This window comes from Urtica dioica, chromosome 7 (assembly GCF_054948205.1).
Source record: "Urtica dioica subsp. dioica isolate 48M chromosome 7, U.dioica_male_clone48M_v1_H2, whole genome shotgun sequence".
In the NCBI taxonomy this organism is placed as follows: domain Eukaryota; kingdom Viridiplantae; phylum Streptophyta; class Magnoliopsida; order Rosales; family Urticaceae; genus Urtica; species Urtica dioica.
The window spans coordinates 42,995,927-43,018,181 of NC_142762.1; the positions used below are offsets into that span (position 1 = coordinate 42,995,927).

Genomic DNA, 22,255 nt, shown 5'->3' on the forward strand with positions numbered 1-22,255 from the left:
TTATTGTTGGATACTTCATACTTGGATCTAGGTTTGATCTCTGGCTCTGCAACTGCAGATATGTGAATTCATTAGGTTTGAGTACAAGTTTGTTCTTCTTTGGATCTAACGGTCTTCCTCTTTTTCTTTTTCTTTTATAATTAATTCAGTTTTTGGGTGAGATATTCTACGGATTAGGGTTTCGACGAGCAGCGATTCTGTTTTAAGTTTTTTTGGGTCTCTTGTTCTGTAAAATCTTATTCTTTTTTTTTTTTCCGACTGATAAATTAATGGTAAAGTCCTATTTGGGATGATGATGATCATTTTGTGTTTGACTTGTTACAAAGTATTTATCTTTTGTTACGTTAATTTGCATGCAAAATTACCGAGTGTTCGGGTGCTGAAAATATATCAATTCGTCTCATTTTCAATCCTAAAACACTCCATCGTAAACATAAATTTCTGATGAATGATATTGATTAGAGGGGAAAATGCTAAATAAATAAGTGGTGTCTTACACGAACTCGCAATTCTGTTGGGTTGGGAGTCAAGGATGCCCTACTAATTATGTACGTGTCTACCAAATCGAACCCCCATCGTTGACCCACTAAGGGCCTCCTCTCCTTTATCTCTTTATTTATTATGAAACCATATTTCTTTTATAGAGTATTTATTATCTTGACAAGCAAATCTTCAGTCATTTTTTTTTTGTAGCAATGAGATAATTCATTAGGTAGTAAAGGACATGGGGAATAATAAGATTTCAATACAACAATAATTCTATCATAATACTATCAGGGTTAATGGATGAACCAAAGCACTCAAGTTCTACCGGTCATAGAAAAAGACGTTCGAATGTCTGTATAGAAAATTAAAACTAAAAATCCGAAAAAATGACTATATCGTCTCTACGTCGCAAAACACACACAATGAACATAACTCCAAAATTTACACACCCTAATTGCAACAACAAAAAAATCAAACTAAGCAAAATGTCAAAACAAAATCAGATATATATATATATATATATATATATATATAGAGAGAGAGAGAGAGAGAGAGAGAGAGAGAGAGAGAGAGAGAATCATAAGATAGAAATTCATAAAATAGTCATTTTATTTTATGGTTGTTTTGATGATAATACATCAGATTATTTAAATAATTTGCTATCACTAGTTGTTAGACAATTAGAATTTAGAGTAATGAATCAGTTACAAAGCTCAAAATGAATACTGATCCAAAATATTAAGATATTTTCTAAGATTAGTAAATGCAAGGAATTATTATCTTAAAAATATCATATTTATGATTTCACCGATGAAGAAACAGAATTCGTAAGATTATGAGTTACTTATACTCAAAAAATTTAATCAGTTCTAATAAGATGAACATGTGTAATGACATAGCATGATTTCAATATTGACTATATCTATAGTTGATTTATTCAACACAAAATAAGCACATGCTTTGGATCATTTGAGAGCCTGTGTTTGTTTTGGCCCCACATTATCTGTACATATTGTAATCAAGGGGGAAAAATAAAGCGTAATAAATTCCAAGTCTGAAAAATACCAAATTAGCGGTAGAGTTACTCTATCATATGAGCTCCAGCGTGAGACGTGGCTACATATCAGTGATCTAACCGTAGTTATGCAGTTCCGTGTTAGCTATATTATTAGTTTTATATATCTCTTGTACTATTTTTCATCATTTTTGGTTTTTTAGTTAACGGAACTTCTCATTACCAATTAGAATTGACTTCAACTACACAAAGATCTCGGACAGAGGACGGATTCTCATTCGATAAATAACTGTTCTAAATTGAAATTGAAAAGCAGAAGACGGACAAAACAAACAAATGAGGTAAGAGTCTATTCTGACATAAATTACAATCTCGACAACGAACTCCCTCGATCCCCTTCAACAGAGATCTTCTGCAATTTCTTGATCGAGCAAGAGCACCGCCTATAAGTAGACAAGCGCTCAAAACCATTACCAACCTCGAGCACTCGAGGCACTCCAAACCTGACAAGAGACTAGACAGAACCAAGCCCATTTTTTTCTTCTAAACAACTTAACACCAATTTGTCTATCTAACTCTAACTCAATAGGAAAGACACTTGCACTAGGCCTAAACATCCAAACTTAATACGCAAACGAAACTGAAAAAACAGAAACTAATCTAAACAAACGACATTCAAACTAAATCGTGAAAACTAAAGACTGAAATAAACCAAAAATAAACACCTCACCCGATCCCCTCTAAAACCTTCAGCCAAGACCCTTCAAGTCATTCTCAAATCTTGCTGGAAAGAACCATATGAAACCGGTCGGGGAAGAAAACACGGAAAGGTTTCCACTTCTCGTCCGAGTCAAAGAAATCGACCCAACTCCAGGAGAAACCCAAATCTGGACCGAGACTCCGGGCAAGCCTAGAAGCGAACATGCCTTGCCCAGACCAAGAACAAAACTTTACTAAGCGCCATATCTAACGCAGAGGAAGCACCGTCCGAATCGAGTTCCGTTTTGGAGTCAATGCGCACCCACCGATTGTGCTACGTAGAACAGAGCTCGGGAAGAAATGAAGCGCATCCGCATAGCTCGGACGAAGGAAATAAGACGGGGATGCCAAAGGAAGCCAACCGACGTGTCTCCATGGAGAAGAAGGAGCCGAGCTTCCGGCTTGAGCAAGAGTTAGGTGAAGAACGAAAAATAAACCTTAGCAAAGCTGAACTCGTAAAGCCGATGTACAAGTCACGAGGGGGACGGCGGCAGAAAAACAAACAAACTCTGGGGTTTTGAGAGAACATGAACTCTAGAGAGATAAGCTATTTGGGAAAACATCATTTTTGGTTAGCCAATATTCGACTTATAATAAATAAAAGAACAAGTCATATCACTCTCTTGAATGCTCACGTTCAACCCTTTGATCTCATCTCCGAGTCTTCACGTCATTGTGTTCCTCGTCGTTCTTGGATATTCAAGTCATTCGTGTTCTTTGTCGGGCCTTCAAATGCTCGCATCTTCACCTAAGCACAAGAAAACGTGAATCTAGAGGGACGTGTAAAGTTTTTTCACGGCGTGCTCCGACGTTCAACATCAATCGTGTTGTATTGTGTTCTTGGTGAATGATTTGTGTTCCTCTCTATGTTTCGTAGGGAGAGAGAGAGAGAGAGAGAGAGAATCGTGGTGTGATTTTGGTAGAGTTTGAAAAATTGAGAGAGCTTACCTTGAGAGTGAGAGATGGAAGGGTATTTATAGTGTTTTGGAGACTTGGGAGAGGTTTGGAGTTGAAGACAGAAGAGTTTGAGGCAAGTGGGCCAAGAGGAGGTCGTGCCCTTGAAGTTGGCGGCAAGCTAGGGGCTTGGCGGCCTTATGGCTTGGGTTGGCGGCAATGACATGGTGTCATAGAGTTGGTGGCAACTTGGCTTATTGGCAGGCAAAGGTTGGCGGCAAGGCTCATTTTGTGTCCAAAATGAGTTGAAGACAAGGCTCATTTGATGGCGAAAATGGGTTGAAGTTCATGCTTATTTGGTGGCTAAAATGCGTTGAAGGCAAACCTTGCTTGTGGTCAAAATGAGTTAAAGGCAAACTTTGTTTGGTGGCCAAAATGAGTTAAAGGCAAACCATATTTGTGGCCAAAATGAGTTCTGAAGGAAAATGTCAGGTTGAAGGCAAAACTCGGATTGATAGCAAGCGTCATGTTAAAGCAAATATTTTATTAAAAGCATGACCCGAGTTGAAGACAAACGTCAAAATGAAGGTAAGATCTGAGTTGAAGGCAAGAGTCAGGATTGACTCGAGGTTTGACCAAACGGCTTTGCTTGTGGGTTTGAGCTTTATGCATGAGCTTGTTTTGTTTTTGTTTTTTTGTTCTCGGGTGTCCATTTTACCTTATAAAACTAACGGCGTAATATGCAACACTCTATTGTTTCCCTTCCTTGACTTTCAAACACCTACGTATGTTTATTTACACTCAACTTTATATTTTCTTCATAATTTCCATATTTCTTAGTAAAATGCAAGAACATGGGGATTCTACGGCTTGAATGGAAAATAATTGGAGCGCTTGGAGCAAAACCAAGTGTTCCTAAAACATACCTAAAAAAAATTACGTGTCATGTGCTTTAATGTCACCACTAATAGCAAATGAACAAATACAGAGTGACGACGTATTGCCTTCAGAAATAAATGAAGGCAATTTGTTTGACTAAGTTGGCTCGGTTCAGATCAGGTGTCAAGCTCCCTATCAAAGATGATCATCAACTCTATTTTCTGTAATTTATGTTATGGTTGACTAACTAACCGTGGTTATTAAATTGCCTAACCACATTTATTTGTTTAATAGCAAGACTCTAAAATGCTTAATGCCATGGAGATAGCTTGACTTAAAAAACACTGGTTCAAATGCGATTTATTTGACAATAAGCTTACCTTAGTTCTATTCTCTCTTTTGTTCTTATTAAGGTGAATTGTAAAAGTTGAATAATGGATAATCACAACACTAGTATTCTATAAATCGCTCTTTATTTTTAATCTTAAGACGATTTTATCATTATTTTAAATAAAATTATAATGAGCGAACATAAGTTAAATGAAATTTCAAACGGTAAAAAAAATTAAATTAAAAAATAAATTATATGGATTAAAAGAGATATTAAGCTTTTTTTTTTTTACTTATGTCAGTATCTCAATAATTCATCATTTTCTTTACAAAATAACCAAAGTTTTATTTTATTATAAAAATAGCCCACTAAATTGAAATAAATTAATTTAATTTACTTTTAAAAATAGTTTTTCAAGCCAAAATAAATTAATTAACTTGATTATGTTAATTAATTTACTTCGGTTTGATGGACTATTTTTTTAATATAATAAAACTTTAGCTAGATTTTTAAAAGAGTAAAAAATTAACTGGTTGCAGTAAATACCTTTTTTTTCTCATAATAAAAGAGAGTTTTTTTTTTTTTTAATCGAAATAAAGAGAGATTAAGTGCGAGAAATAGGCAGCTTGGGCTATTTGAAAGAGTTTCTTCTGAAAAAAAAATAATAATTCCGTGTGGTTTAGTCTACATTCCACGCTGTTCTTACAAATAAAAACCAGCCACGTATAAATTGTCAGAAAAGCTAAGCTACGCTACGCCAACCAGAGCCAAAGAACATTTCACCGGCGATTCGCAGTTGCCATTTGAGAGAGAGATCGCGTCAAAACCCTAGGCTCACATTGTGGTTCATGGTCTGAATCTGTTTCAGAGAGAGAAAGCGAGTCTTAGGGATTCGGATTCCAGAGAGGCAAAGCAATGTGGGAAGCGGTGTGTCTGACATTGGCGGCGACGGCCGGGAATAACATCGGAAAAGTGCTTCAGAAGAAAGGCACCGTCAGTCTCCCACCTCTCTCTTTCAAGCTCAAGGCATGCCTTTTTTTACCTTTCTGCCCCTCCTTTCGTTTACTTGTTTTTGCATTTAACTTTGCGATTCTGATTCGTCCGACCCAAAGTAAACTGTCTATATTGGATATGGTATCGCAAAATATGTTGATTGATTTTCTCGAGGCGGATAGTCTGTTTTATTTTTTTAGTTTGATCTGTGTTTGTGTAGGTGTTAAGGGCTTATGCATTGAATAAAGCCTGGTTGATTGGGTTTCTCATGGATATATTTGGAGCCTTGTTGATGCTGAGAGCACTGTCTCTAGCTCCTGTGAGTTCTCTTGCGCCAAGATTTCGTTTCTTTGTTATCGTTGGGTTCTCTTGCGCGCTAAAAGAATCAATGTTTATTGGGCCAGAAATCTAAATCATTTGCTATCAATGAGCGGTTGTCTTATGAGGAGAAAGACATCTAGATAAGGGCAGTTGTGGAGTTTTGTCCTCTGTTACTACTAGTCAATTCGAGGCTGTATAATTAAGGGTAATATTAATGAACTGTAATATTTCAGGTTTCGGTTATACAACCAGTTTCCGGAAGTGGACTTGCTATTCTGTCAGTCTTCTCTCACTTTTATCTGAAAGAAACGATGAATGTTCTTGACTGGACTGGGATCACCTTTGCAGGCATTGGTACCATAGGTAATGTAAGTTCTTGATATTTTCTTTGTTGGTAGTTGTAGATTTTGAAAACAACTTGAGAGAGTGATCGTGTTATCTTCTCTGACAAGTCAAATCTCTATTTCAAGCACTCTAGCTTATGTCTCGTATATGTTTTGGTGTTTTGATGTAACACATTATTTATTGTAGTATTATCAAGTATTTGGGTGAGCATGAAAGTAGGGTCACCTAGTATTAACATTTTCAATATGTCGACCCGGTGAACCTAACAGCCTTAGACATATTACGTACCTCATGAGGGGAATCGAACCCCTGAGCTTCATAGGAGCAAATCATAGACCTAACCACTCGGTTTAAGCCTCACTAGTACCATGTTGTGAAACTGTCATTGATCTTCATCGCAGGTGTAGGTGCTGGGGGAGAGGAGCAAAAGGCATCTGAAATATCTATATACCATTTACCATTGCTGGCGATTGTGGTCGCAACCTTGTTTGTAGGTACCTTATCTCGTGCATCGTCTAATTTTCTCATTTTGAAGCAACATCATAATATGCAAGAATAGGCAGGTCTGAATATTTCGGTACGCAGCTTCAATGGGTAATCAGAATATAAAGTTTTAGCCTTTGTTAATTGTCATAGGTACTCCTTAATGGTTGGCTCAGGATCTTCAGACGCCAGCGTAGAGTTCAGGAACTGGTAACTTGATTCATGCATTTCTGCAGTAGTACTGTGAAGAGTGTTGCCTTTAGATAGCTGACACTTTGTTGGGTGCAGATGGAATACGAAGCTGTTGAAGAGATTATATACGGCCTAGAATCTGGCATTTTGTTTGGGTAAGGCCTCTAATTTGACTCTTTTTTTTTTTTTTGGGAAAATTTTTAAGTGCTTAAGAACGGTTTAAAAGTAGAGATATAAGTACTGCTCGAGCGTTGCCAGTTTACGATCACTCTTAACTGTTCCAAATCAGCTCATTTACCCAATTTGCAATCCTTGTAAGATGTGATAGTCCGATATTTTGAGACTACATGATAATGTGTATACGACATTGTTTGCAGGATGTTAAAGCTTAGGACTTTTACCCAATCTCTCTCTCTCTCTCTATATATATATATATATATATATAGAGAGAGAGAGAGAGAGAGATTGTGTGTGCGCGCCCTGCCCGTGCGTGTGAGAGAATAGGATAGAAGGTTTTGCAAATGTTGAGTTGTGTCAGTTTAGTATCTCAATACAATCCTTACATATTCTCTAGTAAATTGGTCCGGGGTCCTAGCCTAGGGTTAATTTTTTGTTTATATATATTATGCTTTCACTCTATTTACTTTGGTCGGATTAAAACCTCAGTCCAGACCAAGTATTAACCTGCTCTTCCATACAAATATTTGCGTATAATAATAAATCTGTTGTACTAAACCAGTATAATTACTTGTAATTCTACTCTCTACACTTTTTATTGATATCAAATATAATATTCCAACAAACCCCGTGACGCTCATCAATGTACAGGATGGCCTCGGTGATATCAAAGATGGGATTTGTATTCTTAGAGCAGGGTTTTGCGAAGATGCTGGTACCTATATGCCTTGCAATCAGTATATGCTGTAGCGGCACCGGATTCTATTACCAGGTAAAACACTCGCTGTTGTTTATCTTTCTGTTGTGGCCTTCGTTTTGCTGCGATTGACGCACGAAACATATAATGACAATGCTTGTGGTTGTGAACACTAACAGACTAAGGGTTTGAAGCACGGACGAGCAATTGTAGTATCTACTTGTGCTGCCGTGGCATCGATAGTCACAGGTGTAGTTGCTGGAATGCTTGCTTTAGGAGAACGATTGCCATCAGCACCGACAGCCCGTTTCACACTTCTGCTGGGATGGTATTATTTTTACTTACAATCAAAACGATAGACCTTTTTTTAATCTTCTTACCCACGAAAACTGCGGACAAGGACAAAATGATGTCTGCCTTGTCGCATGATTTAGCATGTACTCGCAGAAGACTTTTTGACCTCCCTCTATAAATAATAGCCTCATATGAAAACTTGGCTATATAGAATGATTGTCATCGCTACAGTAGTATCGCTAAATGTGGGTCAGTATATGGGACTGTCCTACTTTTTTGGTGGTACATGAAATAAAATCAAGACAAGCTCTATATTTAATGTGTTTTGTTCTGCAACATTGGGGTACTGTAGGTTATTAATAATCCTGGGTGTGATATTACTCGTGAGCTCAACTCGGCTTCTGAAACTCTTTCCTCGGCGGTTACGGCATTTTGTTAAAAGCGAAAGGAACTTTGGGGTCAGACAATCCGGGTCTGTTCGTGCCAGGGAATCAAACCCGAGCACAATCATCCAAGCGGCGACACTGCACCATCTCATGGCTTCTACTCCAAAAGAGAAGGCTTGAATATACCGACGGAATCTGGATCGGTTTGGTTTGTAACTGTAACTGAAGGCTGGATTGTATAGCAATACATTCCATTTATATCAAATTACAGGAATTTTTTTTAGATACTCCCTAGATATATTGATTTTTTTTTTCTTTCCGAGGTATATCCTCTTTCCTAACCTGTTGGGGGATAATGGGGAAACAAACATTAAAAACAAAAAGTATATCTGGAACGATCTCTAGTTTGTTATAATTTTATTTTTTACTGAGAGTAAAAGAAATGTTATACAAGAAGTGTGGAGAGTTGAGGATTATCATATTATTTTGCTGGATGCCAAAAGAGACTTATTAGACCATTGGAAAGGTTGTGAAACTGTGGTTATCTCATCTTAAAAATGAGAGGTGAAATGGATTAAATGTTTCAGAAAATGGAATTGTCCAAATACTTTCATATCTTGCTCCGTGATGAGCTTATCACCTTTATCCTTTTTTAACATTTAGCTACGTGAGAAGTACGTGGATGGAGTCCCATGCTATCACTACAAGGCATGACGTCATACGTCAAATGTAAAGAAAATAAAATGTGTTACATCATATTCTTAGAGGAAGATTCTTAGAGGAAGTGTCCCTCATCTCTAAAATAAAAATAGAGATGGAGATGGAAATGCAATATCTTTTTAATCATCTTCATCTTTTTATAATTGAAACAAATTTGAATAGTGTATTTTCATATTTAAAAGTTCATTTTAGGGATATTGATACTAATAATATCATCTTAATATCACTTACTAAATTTAACCCAAAAATCATAAAATTGACAAAACTAGTACTTATGGTAGGTGAGAGAAATTAATTTTTCCCCCAACTACCTTCAACCCCCATATCCTCATCCCTTATGTTTTAACCTTCTGCAAACTTGTTTGGTCAATTTTTTTTCAACTTCTTCTTCTTCATTTCGGTCTCAGCTGGAGAACATGACCGAGTGAATCTTCTTGGGTCGCCGGAATCTTCATCACTTGGGTCGCTGTAATCTTCTTGCTCACCGACGGTAAGTTTTCTAAACTCATTTTGCAATAATGCTAAACCCATCTTAAACCCATTTTGCAATCCAAGGTTGTTCATCAAAACTTCAAGATCCAAAGTTTGTTTCCTGCAAATCAAAAGTCAAAACTTCAAGATCCAAGGTTCTTCTTCCTTCAAATCAAATATCCAAAACTTCTTCAAACATATTTTGGTAATTTCGTCCTATTTTTAACCTATAAGAACATGTTTAAATGTTTTGATTCGTGTTGAAGTATGTTCCATTGCGTTTGAGTGTGATTTGTTTGTCAAAAATGACGTTTTTTTTTGTTGATTTCCCAATTTTTTTCAGGGTGTCACAAAGTGGATCCAGTTCGTGACACAAGTGTCACGAAGTGGATTCAGTTTGTGACACATCTGTCTGAATCCACTTCGTGACACCCTGGAAAAATCAGGAAATCAACAAAAAAAAAACGCTATTTTTGACAAACAAATCACACCCAAACGCAATGGAACCTATTTTAACATGAATTAAAACAGTTAAACATGTTCTAATATGTTAAAAATAAGATGAACTTACCAAAAATATGTTTGAAGAAGTTTTGGATCTTAGATTTGAAGGAAGAAGAACCTTGGATATTGAAGTTTTGATGAACAACCTTTCATTTGCAGGAAACAAACTTAGATCTTGAAGTTTTGATGAACAATCTTGGATTGCAAAATGAGTTTAAGATGAGTTTAGCATTATTGTAAAATGAGTTTAAGAAACTTACCGTCGGCAAGCAAGAAGATTCCGGCGACCCAAGTGATGAAGATTCCGGCGACCCAAGAAGATTCACTCGATCATGTTCTCCCAGTTGAGAACCAAATGAGGAAGAAGAAGTTGAATAAGTTTGCAAAGGGTTAAAACGTAAGGGATGAGGATATGGGGGGTTGATGGTAGTTGGAGAAAAATTAATTTCTCTCACCTACTACAAGTACTAGTTTTGTCAATTTTTAGTTTTGGGCTAAATTTGGTAACTGACATTGAGATAGTATTATTAGTATCAATATCCCTTCATTTTAATACTCAAAGTTTTTAAAAATTATAAAATTAATTCAAAATTCAATTTATAAATATAATTTGATACTTTCATATGATTATGTATTTATTTAGAAATTAGTGCATTCTAAAAAACATTAATTCAAATACAACTCATACTTGAAAAAAAAAATTAAAACTACTACAGTAAAAATCACAATATTTTACGTTGACAACTAAAAAAACATCAAGACATTTAAAAATTACATAAGTAAAAAAATTAAGTCACAATACTACATATATAGACAACAAAAATAAAAATATCAAATTTCGAATTGAAAACTACTTAGAGTCATATGTTTTCTCGTTCGTTCTCAGAAAACCCGAAACATTAAATTCAGCGCGACTCGCGTCGAATTCCGAATCCTAAGGCCAAATGGGTCGGGCCACTAAAAAGCCCATCAACTCCCAAAAGGAGCCAAAGCCCATCTGAAATGGGCCCAAAATCAAAGCTCAAGCTCATCCACGAAGAAGAGCACCCGCATGCGACGCGCGAGAGGCTTGGCACGTCGTGCCGGTGCGTTGAGGATTGATCCTCACGCGCTCCTCCAAGAACACATCGCGTGCGCCTAAAAAATCAGGTGCGCACGACGTGCGTTTCATTCGGCGCATTGCGCCTAACACATGCCGCGACGTGCCAGTGCGCAATCACGTGCGCGGAGCCTTCTACTCCCACGTTCACCAAATCACGCCGCGCGCTCCAAGTCAAACGACCAAGAGACTCTCCTCAGTCTCTCAAGCACTATAAATACTCTCATTCTCCCAATATTGTTCGATTTTAGAGTTCTAAAACGTTGTGAGGACCATCCGCACTCCGTTTTCTCTGTCGAGTCTATAATCTTCCTAAATGAAAAATGATATACTTAGAATAATCTTTGAAGAAGATGTAAAATAGATATGGAGTGCAGATACATAACACTGATTATGGATGTAAATATGTAAAATAGAGATAAAAAAATGAAGATGGAGTGGAGATCGTCTTAGTGATGACAGTAGTTTGATCCGTCTTTGAGTTTGAGACATAATTAGGAAAAATTTACTTAAAAAAATTAAAAAGAATATAAAAATAAACTTACAAGCATGTCGGACTAAATTCTTCTTCTTTTTTTTTTATTTTTATTAGTGTACCTTGTGTATAAATAAAAACTCCTGCAATATTAATACATGTTCAGTATCTAACCACCTTAGTCCAGACTCCAGAGACTATAGAGGGAGCTCGAAACTAGATTACAGTAACAACAAAAGAGCATATTACGAATCTTTCAACTGATTTTGTTTTTAAGTTGGAATCTATCACTTTCTTTACACGTCAGTCTCATCCTATCTTAATAAAAGCAAAAACATTTATGAACTTTCTCTAAAATCTGGACAAGTACAAAAATATGAACATCACATTTGGAATAAATTAAAAAGAAAAAAATAGGCTGGCACAAATAATTGAGCAGAGCCTTTTACAACTTTTATTCATTCACGAAATTAGCACGATTCGTTGAAAGCGTTAGGTAGATATATGATATAGATATAGAGCTTAATCAATGTTGGAAAAAGGAATATAGTATGTTTAGTATAAACGTCAAGGACTTGGGCATCAAAGTCAACCCTGATATTATTGATATTAAAGGTTATCACTTGGGACTCAGACGCGAATTACGTACCGACAAAAGCCCTTTGTAGCATTAATAAATAAAGTTACCTGGCTACAAAATGTTGGTAAACAGAAATAAAATAATTGTCATATTCTGAAGGAGGAAAAGAAAAGTGAGACATCACCGAAAATAATATAAAAAGAAAACAACTTAAGTATTTAGTTTAGGTGACGCTATCTTCTAACCGTAAAATATTCTCTTGCATGAATTTATTTCACTAAGATAATGATTTATCTCCATCATTTAATGCAAGGAGCCACAGAAAGGAACACCTCATTATTATGCTATGATATATGTATGCGTGGAGCTAAAAAAATATAAGGTAAAATAAATATATAGTAGTTCAAAATCATGTTTGGATTCCAGGAAAAATATATTTAAAAGATCGAAAAATTTGGTGAAAAATAACCAAGTCAAATGTGGATTCCATTGTTCCTCAAAAAAAAAAAAAATGTGGATTCCATTTTTCTCAAAAAGAGTGAGTGAATTTAAGGAAACTCATATGCGTGGATATTTCATTTTCATACTCGATCTATGAACTTTTTTTTCTGTTCATTGACTTTTTATTTTGAGAAAATGATATATATATATATATACTTATGTCAATTTTTTTGTTGATTTTTTTATTAGTTATGACGCTCGGACTTTTATTTTAAAGAAAAATCAACAAAATGAATGAGTTTGGTATAATTATGTATTATAAGATAAAATATCGTCATTTTCACAAAATCGATGATACAAATCTGACATTTCTGAAATTCAAAAGCATAGATACAACATTGAAGTTAAAATTAATATATCTATACATCATTTTTCGTTTGATTTTTTAAGGTATTTTTCTTCGAATTATACATTTTAAAACATAAAAAAAATAGTAGGGAATAAATAAAAGTAATGATTTTCATTCAAATTTTTTCACAATATTTTTTTCTTTAACGTATTCCTAAATAAAGTTTGGCTTCCAAACCAATGATTTAAATGTGTTTTCGATGTCGTTTCGAGTTTCTTGATTTATGAAAAACGACACGTCGACGGAAAACCGAACGGTAAAAATGTGGAAAAGAGTAAATGAAATGCCGTCTTCGATGAAAAACCAATGTGCCGATGGAAAATCGAACGGAAATAATATTGCACAATAAATGAATACATATATATTTAGGATTCATCATCTCGGAAATAGATTTTTGTCGCGCACTTTCAGACCGAAAATGGGGAGGTGGTGGTGCACTCCCTAATCCCCCACCAGGGACAGATTTCCAAGTATCCGCATGTGACTCTTGCCAACTTATCTTCAGAGCTTGCAGCATATCTTGTTCGAATTATTGGTAGGAGTCAAACTCTTCATGAGTAGGACTGAAGCGTCCGGTCAAGTGCTCGTCAACTGTTTCATCTAGACAGGACTTTTTTTTCTTCTTCTGAACAGTCGCTGCCACTAATGTTTTCATCACGTCCCGTACTTCTGTAAGACACTTGGACATTTCTTGACATTTTTATTCGGATCGTTTCCACTTAAATGAAACTTCATCCGTATGATTCATCCACCCCTCGTTACATGCCCACAATAATTGCACATGAAATTGTTCGGATTTGTTGCAGTTGGTGTATAGTGCTTACGAACTCCTTCGTCGCTCATATTTTCATATTCCTACATATTGAATTAAAAAATAATTTCAATCCAAAACAAATTCACTTCCAATAATTACACATCATGACTCAATTCCAAACTCGCATAATCACAATTCCGAGATTTATATATATATATATATATATATATATATATATATATATATTTGAATCATAAACTTACTCGATAAACAGAAAACAAAAAAAATATCGCCGAAAAAAAGTGGTGGTTCGCCGAAAAATGTGATGCTTCGTCGGAAGCCTCCGAAAAATTTGAAGAAAAAAATATAACATAAATCGTCGCAATATAAACAATTTTAATGAACGAGATTATATTAAAAAAAATGAAATAATGACCAAAATTAGGAAAAATCAAAACTGGGTTTGAAAATCAAAGACTCGACTCGAAACTCGCAGCAATAATGTGCAATTTCAACTGCGCGGGGCCGAATTCGCTAAGTAACCCCGAAGGTCGCCGAAATTATCCGAGAAGTGGGTCATCTTCACCGCCGAAGAGCTTGCGTCCGACAATCACCAAGACCTAGTTGTTTCACCCGAATTTTCCTAAATATCGTCAAATTCTTTTGCATTTTACTCTTTATTGGGCTAAAAAACGATTGATCATTATTTTGCGGAAACGACATGTCATTTTCGACGAATTTTCTGCGACAATATGAGGAAAAAAAACCGACAATTATGCTGTCGCCGACCGTTTTTTGGTCCGGCAGAGCATTTGAAACACTGTTCCTAACAAACTTAATTCATTCAGGTGTAGTTAAGCAATATTCCTTTCCAATTTCACCCCTGGGTGATGTCACTTCCCATCAACTCGGTCCAGTGACTTGGATCCACTGAGTGGTAAAATCCTAAAAGGAGACATAATGCTTGAAAAGACATCACCCCATATTGAGATGAATGAAATGATATAATAGGAAAAATTCTATTTCTCATCCCCACATGTTGTAAAGTGAAGGGCATAAGTGTCATTTCAACAACCAACAAAAGACCCCTTCTCTATTAATTCTTATTTACGTCATCACCACAGTCGTACATACTGATAATTAAGCAAAAATTACACATGTAACATTTAAATATTAAAGGCAACAAAGCTGGAAATCTGTAAAAAAAAAAATAATAATAATAATAATAAAGTCTTGTATTCAACCGTTGGATCATATTTGACGGTTAAGGTTTGAAATCCTACGTGGAACATCCTGCAAATCGTACACGGAGCGGCTTGAAAATAATTTGTGGATTGCTTCAAAAATCACAAAATCGCCAAAAAAAAATCATATATATATATATATATATATACAGAATATCTCTCTGCATTACACGATATACGAATAAAATTAAAGATAACGGACAATTGTAGTTAATGGTATTTTAAACAATTACGTGTTATAAATTGATACTATTTATTGTTCATTCGAAGAAAATAAAATTCCTTTTCGTGGAAAAAGGTGGACATATGAGAGATTATTATCACATGGCATTCAGGGCTCACTTTGCCTTTTCTACTAATAAATCCAAGTTGTAGATACAGTTTGGCAAATTTTCTTCCTCCTTTATTTTCTACTGATAAGTCAACTTAATCAAGTTTCGTTTTAAAAAAAAAAAAAAAAGACTTGATGCTCTCGTATGACTCCTGCTAGTTAATGAAAAATAATTTGCTTAAATGGAATTTTTGGTTTATATTTGTGGTCTCCAATCTCCATTGTTTTTACACGTCAAACACTTTATATTTTACACTCGTCATACTAAATAAAAAAATACTCCATTTTTCAGATGTTGCAGTAGCAGGACAATTTTTGGATGAAATTATACCAGTGTTTTCATAACGTGTATTTAAATTATGTTACGAACAAGATACGCTTGTGTATTTTCATCCTAAAATACACTATCTAATAATTAAAGTGGTATAATCTACCAAAGTTTGAGTCACATTTATAGATAAACCTGTTTTTAATTTGTAATTAATAACAAATTTGTTTCCAGTTCACAAATAGTACGCTTGTGTCATAATTAAAAACAAAATGCTCATTCGTAGGATAGGTTGATTATTATTTAAATGTCATTATGAGATATGATATGACTATGAAAAAGTAAAATATGGGCTACAAAAGAGTGACATATCATGGTGGTAATGTCCTTTCTTGATACTAAACATGTTGGCTACCCAAATGTAGGTCCTACCAACCACTCTTTTTTTTTTTTAAATGAACCACTCTTATTAAGATAAGTCTAAGTTGTGCCAAACCCTAAGCTACATCATCAACAATAGCTTGTTGCTTCCTATATCTATAATAGACGGTACCCAATGCTGAACTATCTATTTCACTTAAATCATTACTGTTTCTTCAATATTTTTTTTAACCAAAATCTAGAATATAGTTTTTTTTTTCCTTTCTATTCAAGTATTTTATGATAACTTCGTCACAAAATAATTTTATGACAAATTTTAGTCGTAAAAAGTATTAGCTTTGATATTTCGATATTTTTGTGAAAAGTATTATTTATATCTAGTCTCATGATTTAAATTAGGAATATTATAGGAGTAATATATTTAAAGTGCAACATTTTTTAAATAATTATATGAGACTATTTTTCTTATAAATAAAACTGTAAATAACAGATAAAGTTCAATACCACTTGCACGATAACACTTTAGAAACTATTATTGCGATTAATTTTAAAAAAAAAAAAAGTCACAAATTCGACATTAACCTTTCCACCCATCACTTCAGAAGAAAATAGAGATACTTTATTCTAAACTTTTTTATTAGAATCTCAAGCCATTTTTAAGGAATTTTTTAGGAATTGTGCGTTGTCAAACTCTTCTTCATTTACCTCTTACTTATTTTATTTTGAAAAGTACAAATGTGTGAAGAAAATCTTAAGCGGCATTATAGTAACGTTAATTGAAAAATAACAACTTTTGTGAGGACCAAATTCTCTAACAACCACCTGAACAACACTCTGCTCTACAACTTCATTGAAAGCAATAACTCTGGATGAAAAAATGAAGCTGGTATGTATTGAAAAAAATATTCAATTCGAGTCATGATTGAAATCTTTCTCTCTCTCTCTCTCTCTCTCTCATTCATTTTCAAAGGATTATAGCCATTCAACAAGTGAGCTCAAAGCACATATGACCTTGAGATAATGAGGTCAAACGGCGGAGAATGATTTTATTTGAATTTAAAAAATGGAAGAGAAACAATATGAAAGTAAATCATACTGTAACTGAATAACTGAAACACAGTTCTACCTTGTCCCACAAATAATGGATTTTTTTTTTCTTTCTTCTTTCTTTTTCCACTACAAAACTCAAACGCAGATCAATCACATCAAATATAGCATCTTTTACCGAGCATTGTCTTCGCCGGGATAGTTGCCGAGTTGCTCCATTTTCCAGCTCTCGTGAGACGCAACGTGTTCATGTGATGGAGCGTATTGCTGCCAAAAAAAAAAAAAAAAATCCAGGACCAATACCATATTAGCAAAGTATTTCCAATACCTTAACCATGCCACTATAAATAAAATAAACAAATAAAAAAATAATTAACTCCTACTTGTACGGAATTTATGCCATGATTACAAAAAGATAAAAATGAAAAATGTAATGGAGGAGCCAATTTCAAATTTTCAAAAAACAAGATTGGGGTTGGGTTTGTCTGTACTTCTCAAATGTCACAACTAGTTAGTTTCATTTCATTATCATGATTCATCGAAATTGATCGTGATTGAAGAAGTTTAATCCCCAAAGATTAAATGAATATGGGCTTCTTTTCAAACTTAAAAAAACAAAAAGAAAAAAAAAAGTTTGGTGAACTTGGCTTAATTGTTTTTTGTTTCTGAGACAGCAAAGCAAAAACAGTATTATTACTGTTATTATTATCATCATCATCATATCAAATCAAATATATCCATCTATCTAATAAAATAAAAAGCCAGCCTTGCATTGCACAATAATATCTTTACCTCCATTTTGGTCATAAGTTCCTTGGCCGTTGGAGCCGAGACGACTATTTCGCGAGCACCGGGCTTTATGAACCCTTCTTCGACGCCGTTGTCGAACAAAGCGAGCAAAGAGTTGTAATATCCATCTACATTTAGCAGACCCACCTGCGAGCAAATATATATATATAGACACACACACACACACAACGTCTCATAAATCATAACAAACAAGAAAACAGGTTTGGTAATTAGAAAGAAAAGAATAGAAATGGAATTTTTACTGGTTTCTTGTGGATTCCAAGCTGGGCCCACGTTATCATCTCCAACAGCTCTTCCATTGTTCCATAACCTCCTGAGATTTTTTTTTTTTTTTTTTTTAATTAAAATCAGAGACAGTGCAATTTGACAAAAGGGAATATTAATTGTGGAATTTACCGGGCAAAGCAATGAAAGCATCGGCTTCTCGAGCCATTGCGGCCTTGCGTTCGTGCATGTCCGACACCGTTCTTACCTCTCCCACCGATTGACCCGAAATCTGTCAAATAGCCAAAACCAAATTTCACAAATTTTTACAAGTCTTTCATAAACTCCCATTTTAATGGAGTATAAATCTGATTGACAAGTCCAATTATAAACTTGGCATTGTAAAAAACTATTGGGACGTGAGTGAGTCATAGAACATATAAGGCTAGTTATACGAAAAGGTACCTCAAGAGGCATGAGAGCTGTAGGAATGACCCTGCATGTGAATATCAGTCATTTAAAAACTACAAATGGGTTGAAAATCACAAAAATAAAAATAAAAACAAAAACAAAAGCCTTACCCAAGAACATGACAACCTCCATCAAAGACAGTCTGTGATATCAAACCCATCAACCCAACGCTTCCGCCGCCATAAACCAATTTTATCTTCCTCTGAACCTGTCATCAACGAAAAGCTTGTGTTATATGCCAAGAATACAAAATCCAATGTATACATATATCAAACACCTAATACGCACTTCGCAGCCTCTCTGACTCTCAGCGGATTCGAAAATATCAAAAAGCACGTGTCTTGGGATTAAAAAAAAAAACAAATCAAAGAAAAAAAAAGAGTCAAAAGAGTATATCTGTACATATAATATATAGAGAGAAAGAGAGAGAGAGAGAGAGACGAACCAGCTCTTGACCCAATTCAAGAGCAGCGTCGCTGAAGACTTTCCTGTGGCCAGAATTGCTTCCACAGAAAACACAAATCCTGCTGAACTTGCTCCTTCCTTTTGTCTCCTCCATTATATCCTTTCAAAACCTCTTTTACTTTTTATTTTAATAATATATATCACCTAATCAATTATCAATCCAAAGTATTGGACTCTGTGCCTTTACTCTCTATATGTTGTCACAGAAGAATAGAAGAGAGAGAGAGAGAGAGAGAGAGAGAGAGAGAGAGATAGGGACTAACACAAACTCCGAAGAAGGGATTTGTGCTAAAAGACAACCTGGGTCGATCTTAAAATGGGTTATTAAGCAAATATAAATGCGATATATATAAACACGCGCAAACTGAAGAATAGAGCGAACTACGGGAAGCCCACATGAGCAACGTCTCTCTCTATCGGCTTTAATCGTCTAATATTTTTTAGGCAAAGAGAAAAAGGAAAAAGAATTAGCGTTTCTTTTTTAAAAACTATAAGAAGACAGAAAACTACTTCATATATTGATTCATTTCATAGATAAAAAGGCATAGGCAGTTTGGAATAAACTCTCGGCGGCATCAATTATAAAGCCCCACGAATCATGGAAATCCAAATCCATTTCCACGCGGAATGTATTTGACTGGAATGAAATCGGATTTTAACTTACCATAGAAGGGAAATTTCTATTTTATTGGCAGAAATTTTTATTACCAAATACATATAAAAAAAATTAAAATTAATATTTTGCAAAAGATTAAAATGTAATATTTTTTTTAATAAAAAATAAAATTTAAAAATGATAAAAAAAAACTATATATGAAAATTATACATTCAAACTGATAAAGTATTACAAGCTATATGCTCAATTTATATATAAAAATTATATACTAAAACTATATTACAAACTACATATGAAGAAGAAAAAAGAAAGTGTGGAGAAAAATATAATTTTTACTAAAATTATATATTAAAACTATATGCTAAAATTATATATAAAAATTAAATTAGAAACTTTATAATGAAAATAAATATATGATTATATGATAAGACTGTGAGTGAATAACGTGAATGATGTGATATTTATAAATAAATAAAAAGAAGAGTTAAAAAAATAAAATAAAAATAAAACTAAAACAAAGGTCGAAGAGATGGGAGCAATGGAAAGAAGGAATATTTATGTACCATTTCCACTAACCTCCACATGTCCAACGGAAGAAATAATTACTTTAGTTCATTGTAAATGGAAGAAAATTTACATTTCTTTAAATTGGTCGGATGGAATTTCACCTCATTTTTACAGCACATGCCTAGGATTACTCACAATACATACTTTGACTTTTATATATGTTTTTTTTATATCTAGCTGTTAGTTGTCACATCTCTGTTTAATTTAACCAACTTAAAGTAAATATCGAGGTTGCTGTAAGACCTAAGAATTAGCAATATTGCCACTTGATTTGTTTTTTATGTTTATTTTGGGATCAATTGGTTGTTTGACTTTGATAGCATCAATAGATTGGATCTCGTCAGTTATACATATAATTGACGAAATTATGCGTTTTGATTCTGAGCTATAATTTTGTTACAGTTCACATCATAGTTTATCCAAACATTAAGATTTTAGATATATCTTCAATCATTATTCAGTCTTACATTATATATATATTGTCAAATTATATTGCACATTTAGACACAAAATAATAATACATTTGTAAACTCTGTAAGAAAAGCAAAAGAAGGCCTCAAAGAATTAAAAGAAGTTATGTAGTATTTTTTTTATAAACAGTCTTCTCATTATAAATTTATCAATGATATGACGAAGCGACGATCAACTAGCAATAATCATCAACAAAAAATGTTCCTTCAAGCAGATGACTATCAAGCTAGAGGTACTGAAGCTACTAAAGAACGCCGAGACTAATTGTTCATCTCGCCAGAGAACTGGTTGAATGAGAGGTTAATGAGTTGGAACGCGGACGATGACAAATCCGAGAGATTAACCAAAACGTTGTTGGAGAAAGAGCAAACCTAAAGAACGACCATTTGGAGATTGAGGTCGGCATTGAGTTGTTAAGCGAGTTTGAGCGGTGGTAAAAGAAAGAATAAAAGATAAAAAAAAAGAATACAAATGACCAAACATTAAAAATAAAAATAAAAAAGGAAGAGGAAGGACATAAAAAAAAAGAATTTTAATGTTATACGATTTATCTTTAATTTTTTTACAGTGTGATTAAAAAACTAACAAAAGAGAAAATTTATGGTGTAAGATTCAAGCAATGAAGAGATAATTTGTAAACAATTTATAACAATTATAGAGACATTTATGTAATTTATCCATGATTTTTTTAATTATAGACACGGAAATTTTGATATGTTTAATTTAAAGCATGCAGTTTGCATTATCCAAATATTATCATAATTAATTATTTAGTAATGGCGATATTTTTGCTTACAGAACTATTTTTTCGAAATTTGGTTCCCATTTGCACTAATCAATACAATGCTCCAATAAATTAAACAGATTTACAATTTTTGTAGAAAAAAGAAACTAATAATCTACTGTTATAAATTCTATTAATTTTATTAAACTATATATTATATTTTCAATCTGCATCCTTACTTCATAGTTTCCGTTCAGACAGATTGGTTATATCATTATATGATATGGTTGGTGAAATAGTTTCTAATATTTTTTTAATTACGAAGCTTCCTAGATGAAAAGGTATTATTTTATTATTACTATAGTATATCGGGTTTGCTTCACATCATATGGAATGTGCTTGAAATTTATTAATTATCTTTACAGCCACCTTATTTTTTTTATGGTAAAATAGAGCTAATTTTATACCAAACTAATTGCGTGCAGCGTGCTAACGATACTTTTTATTAATAATATTTTTTTAAGAGTCACAATTTGTATTTTTTTAGTTATTGACGGTAAAAATATATATATATTCAGGTGGTTATGGTTTAATAACTATTTTTTAAAAGTTGTAGTTAAAATACTTGATATTAGAAAATCACACTTTCGTTAGTCAAATGTCTCGTTAAAATGGATGAAAAGATACATGTAAACATGAGATGATCTGTAATTTTTTTAGAAAAAAAAAATTTTAAATGAAAAATCAACTAAATTATGAAAATCCAAGAATCATAATCGAATTTTCATCACAACCAAACTTCAACTAAAATTCGAACTCGAAACTAAACAAGAAAAATCGTAAAATCCTCTTCGGAATTTGAACTAAGAATAGATAAATTTGGACTCTTCCACATCGAGCCACCACACTCTCGCTTGGTCGCGGTACTTGACGAAGGGCAGTATCTCAATC

General features: G+C 33.9%; 2 protein-coding genes across 3 annotated transcripts; one reads left to right on the plus strand and one right to left on the minus strand.

The window, feature by feature from the left end:
• The first annotated feature begins 5,073 nt into the window (after positions 1-5,073).
• Positions 5,074-8,755, plus strand: LOC149391830 (magnesium transporter, putative (DUF803)). The gene is made up of 9 exons (XM_089621339.1): positions 5,074-5,390; positions 5,578-5,676; positions 5,912-6,041; positions 6,425-6,513; positions 6,660-6,716; positions 6,795-6,853; positions 7,527-7,647; positions 7,752-7,900; positions 8,219-8,755. Exons 1-9 carry the CDS (start codon positions 5,280-5,282, stop codon positions 8,430-8,432), a joined length of 1,029 nt encoding a protein of 342 aa, XP_089477465.1. The 5' UTR covers positions 5,074-5,279; the 3' UTR covers positions 8,433-8,755.
• Positions 8,756-16,919: 8,164 nt separating this feature from the next.
• On the minus strand, positions 16,920-19,480 carry LOG8 (Putative lysine decarboxylase family protein). Of its 2 annotated transcripts, none has more exons than XM_089619042.1 (7): positions 18,907-19,480; positions 18,572-18,669; positions 18,456-18,486; positions 18,183-18,282; positions 18,029-18,099; positions 17,769-17,912; positions 16,920-17,243 (listed from the first exon to the last, which is right to left on the minus strand). In XM_089619042.1, the coding sequence occupies exons 1-7, from the start codon at positions 19,018-19,020 to the stop codon at positions 17,151-17,153; spliced, it is 651 nt and encodes a 216-aa protein (XP_089475168.1). In that variant the 5' UTR covers positions 19,021-19,480; the 3' UTR covers positions 16,920-17,150. The 2 variants fall into 2 exon arrangements, with proteins under 2 accessions (XP_089475168.1, XP_089475169.1); XM_089619043.1 differs by lacking the exon at positions 18,907-19,480 and adding an exon at positions 18,750-18,854.
• Between the last annotated feature and the right edge of the window lie 2,775 nt (positions 19,481-22,255).

Bases quoted from the DNA above. Each gene is read 5' to 3' on its own strand.
- LOC149391830 (XM_089621339.1), top strand. From the start codon at position 5,280: ATGTGGGAAGCGGTGTGTCTGACATTGGCGGCGACGGCCGGGAATAAC. The intron at 6,717-6,794 runs GTAACTTGATTC...TGTTGGGTGCAG, and splicing joins AGCGTAGAGTTCAGGAACTG to ATGGAATACGAAGCTGTTGA. The intron at 6,854-7,526 runs GTAAGGCCTCTA...ATCAATGTACAG, and splicing joins GAATCTGGCATTTTGTTTGG to GATGGCCTCGGTGATATCAA.
- LOG8 (XM_089619042.1), bottom strand. From the start codon at position 19,020: ATGGAGGAGACAAAAGGAAGGAGCAAGTTCAGCAGGATTTGTGTTTTC. The intron at 18,670-18,906 runs GTTCGTCTCTCT...CGTTGATGACAG, and splicing joins TTGAATTGGGTCAAGAGCTG to GTTCAGAGGAAGATAAAATT. The intron at 17,244-17,768 runs GTAAAGATATTA...TTTTTTTGGCAG, and splicing joins AACTTATGACCAAAATGGAG to CAATACGCTCCATCACATGA.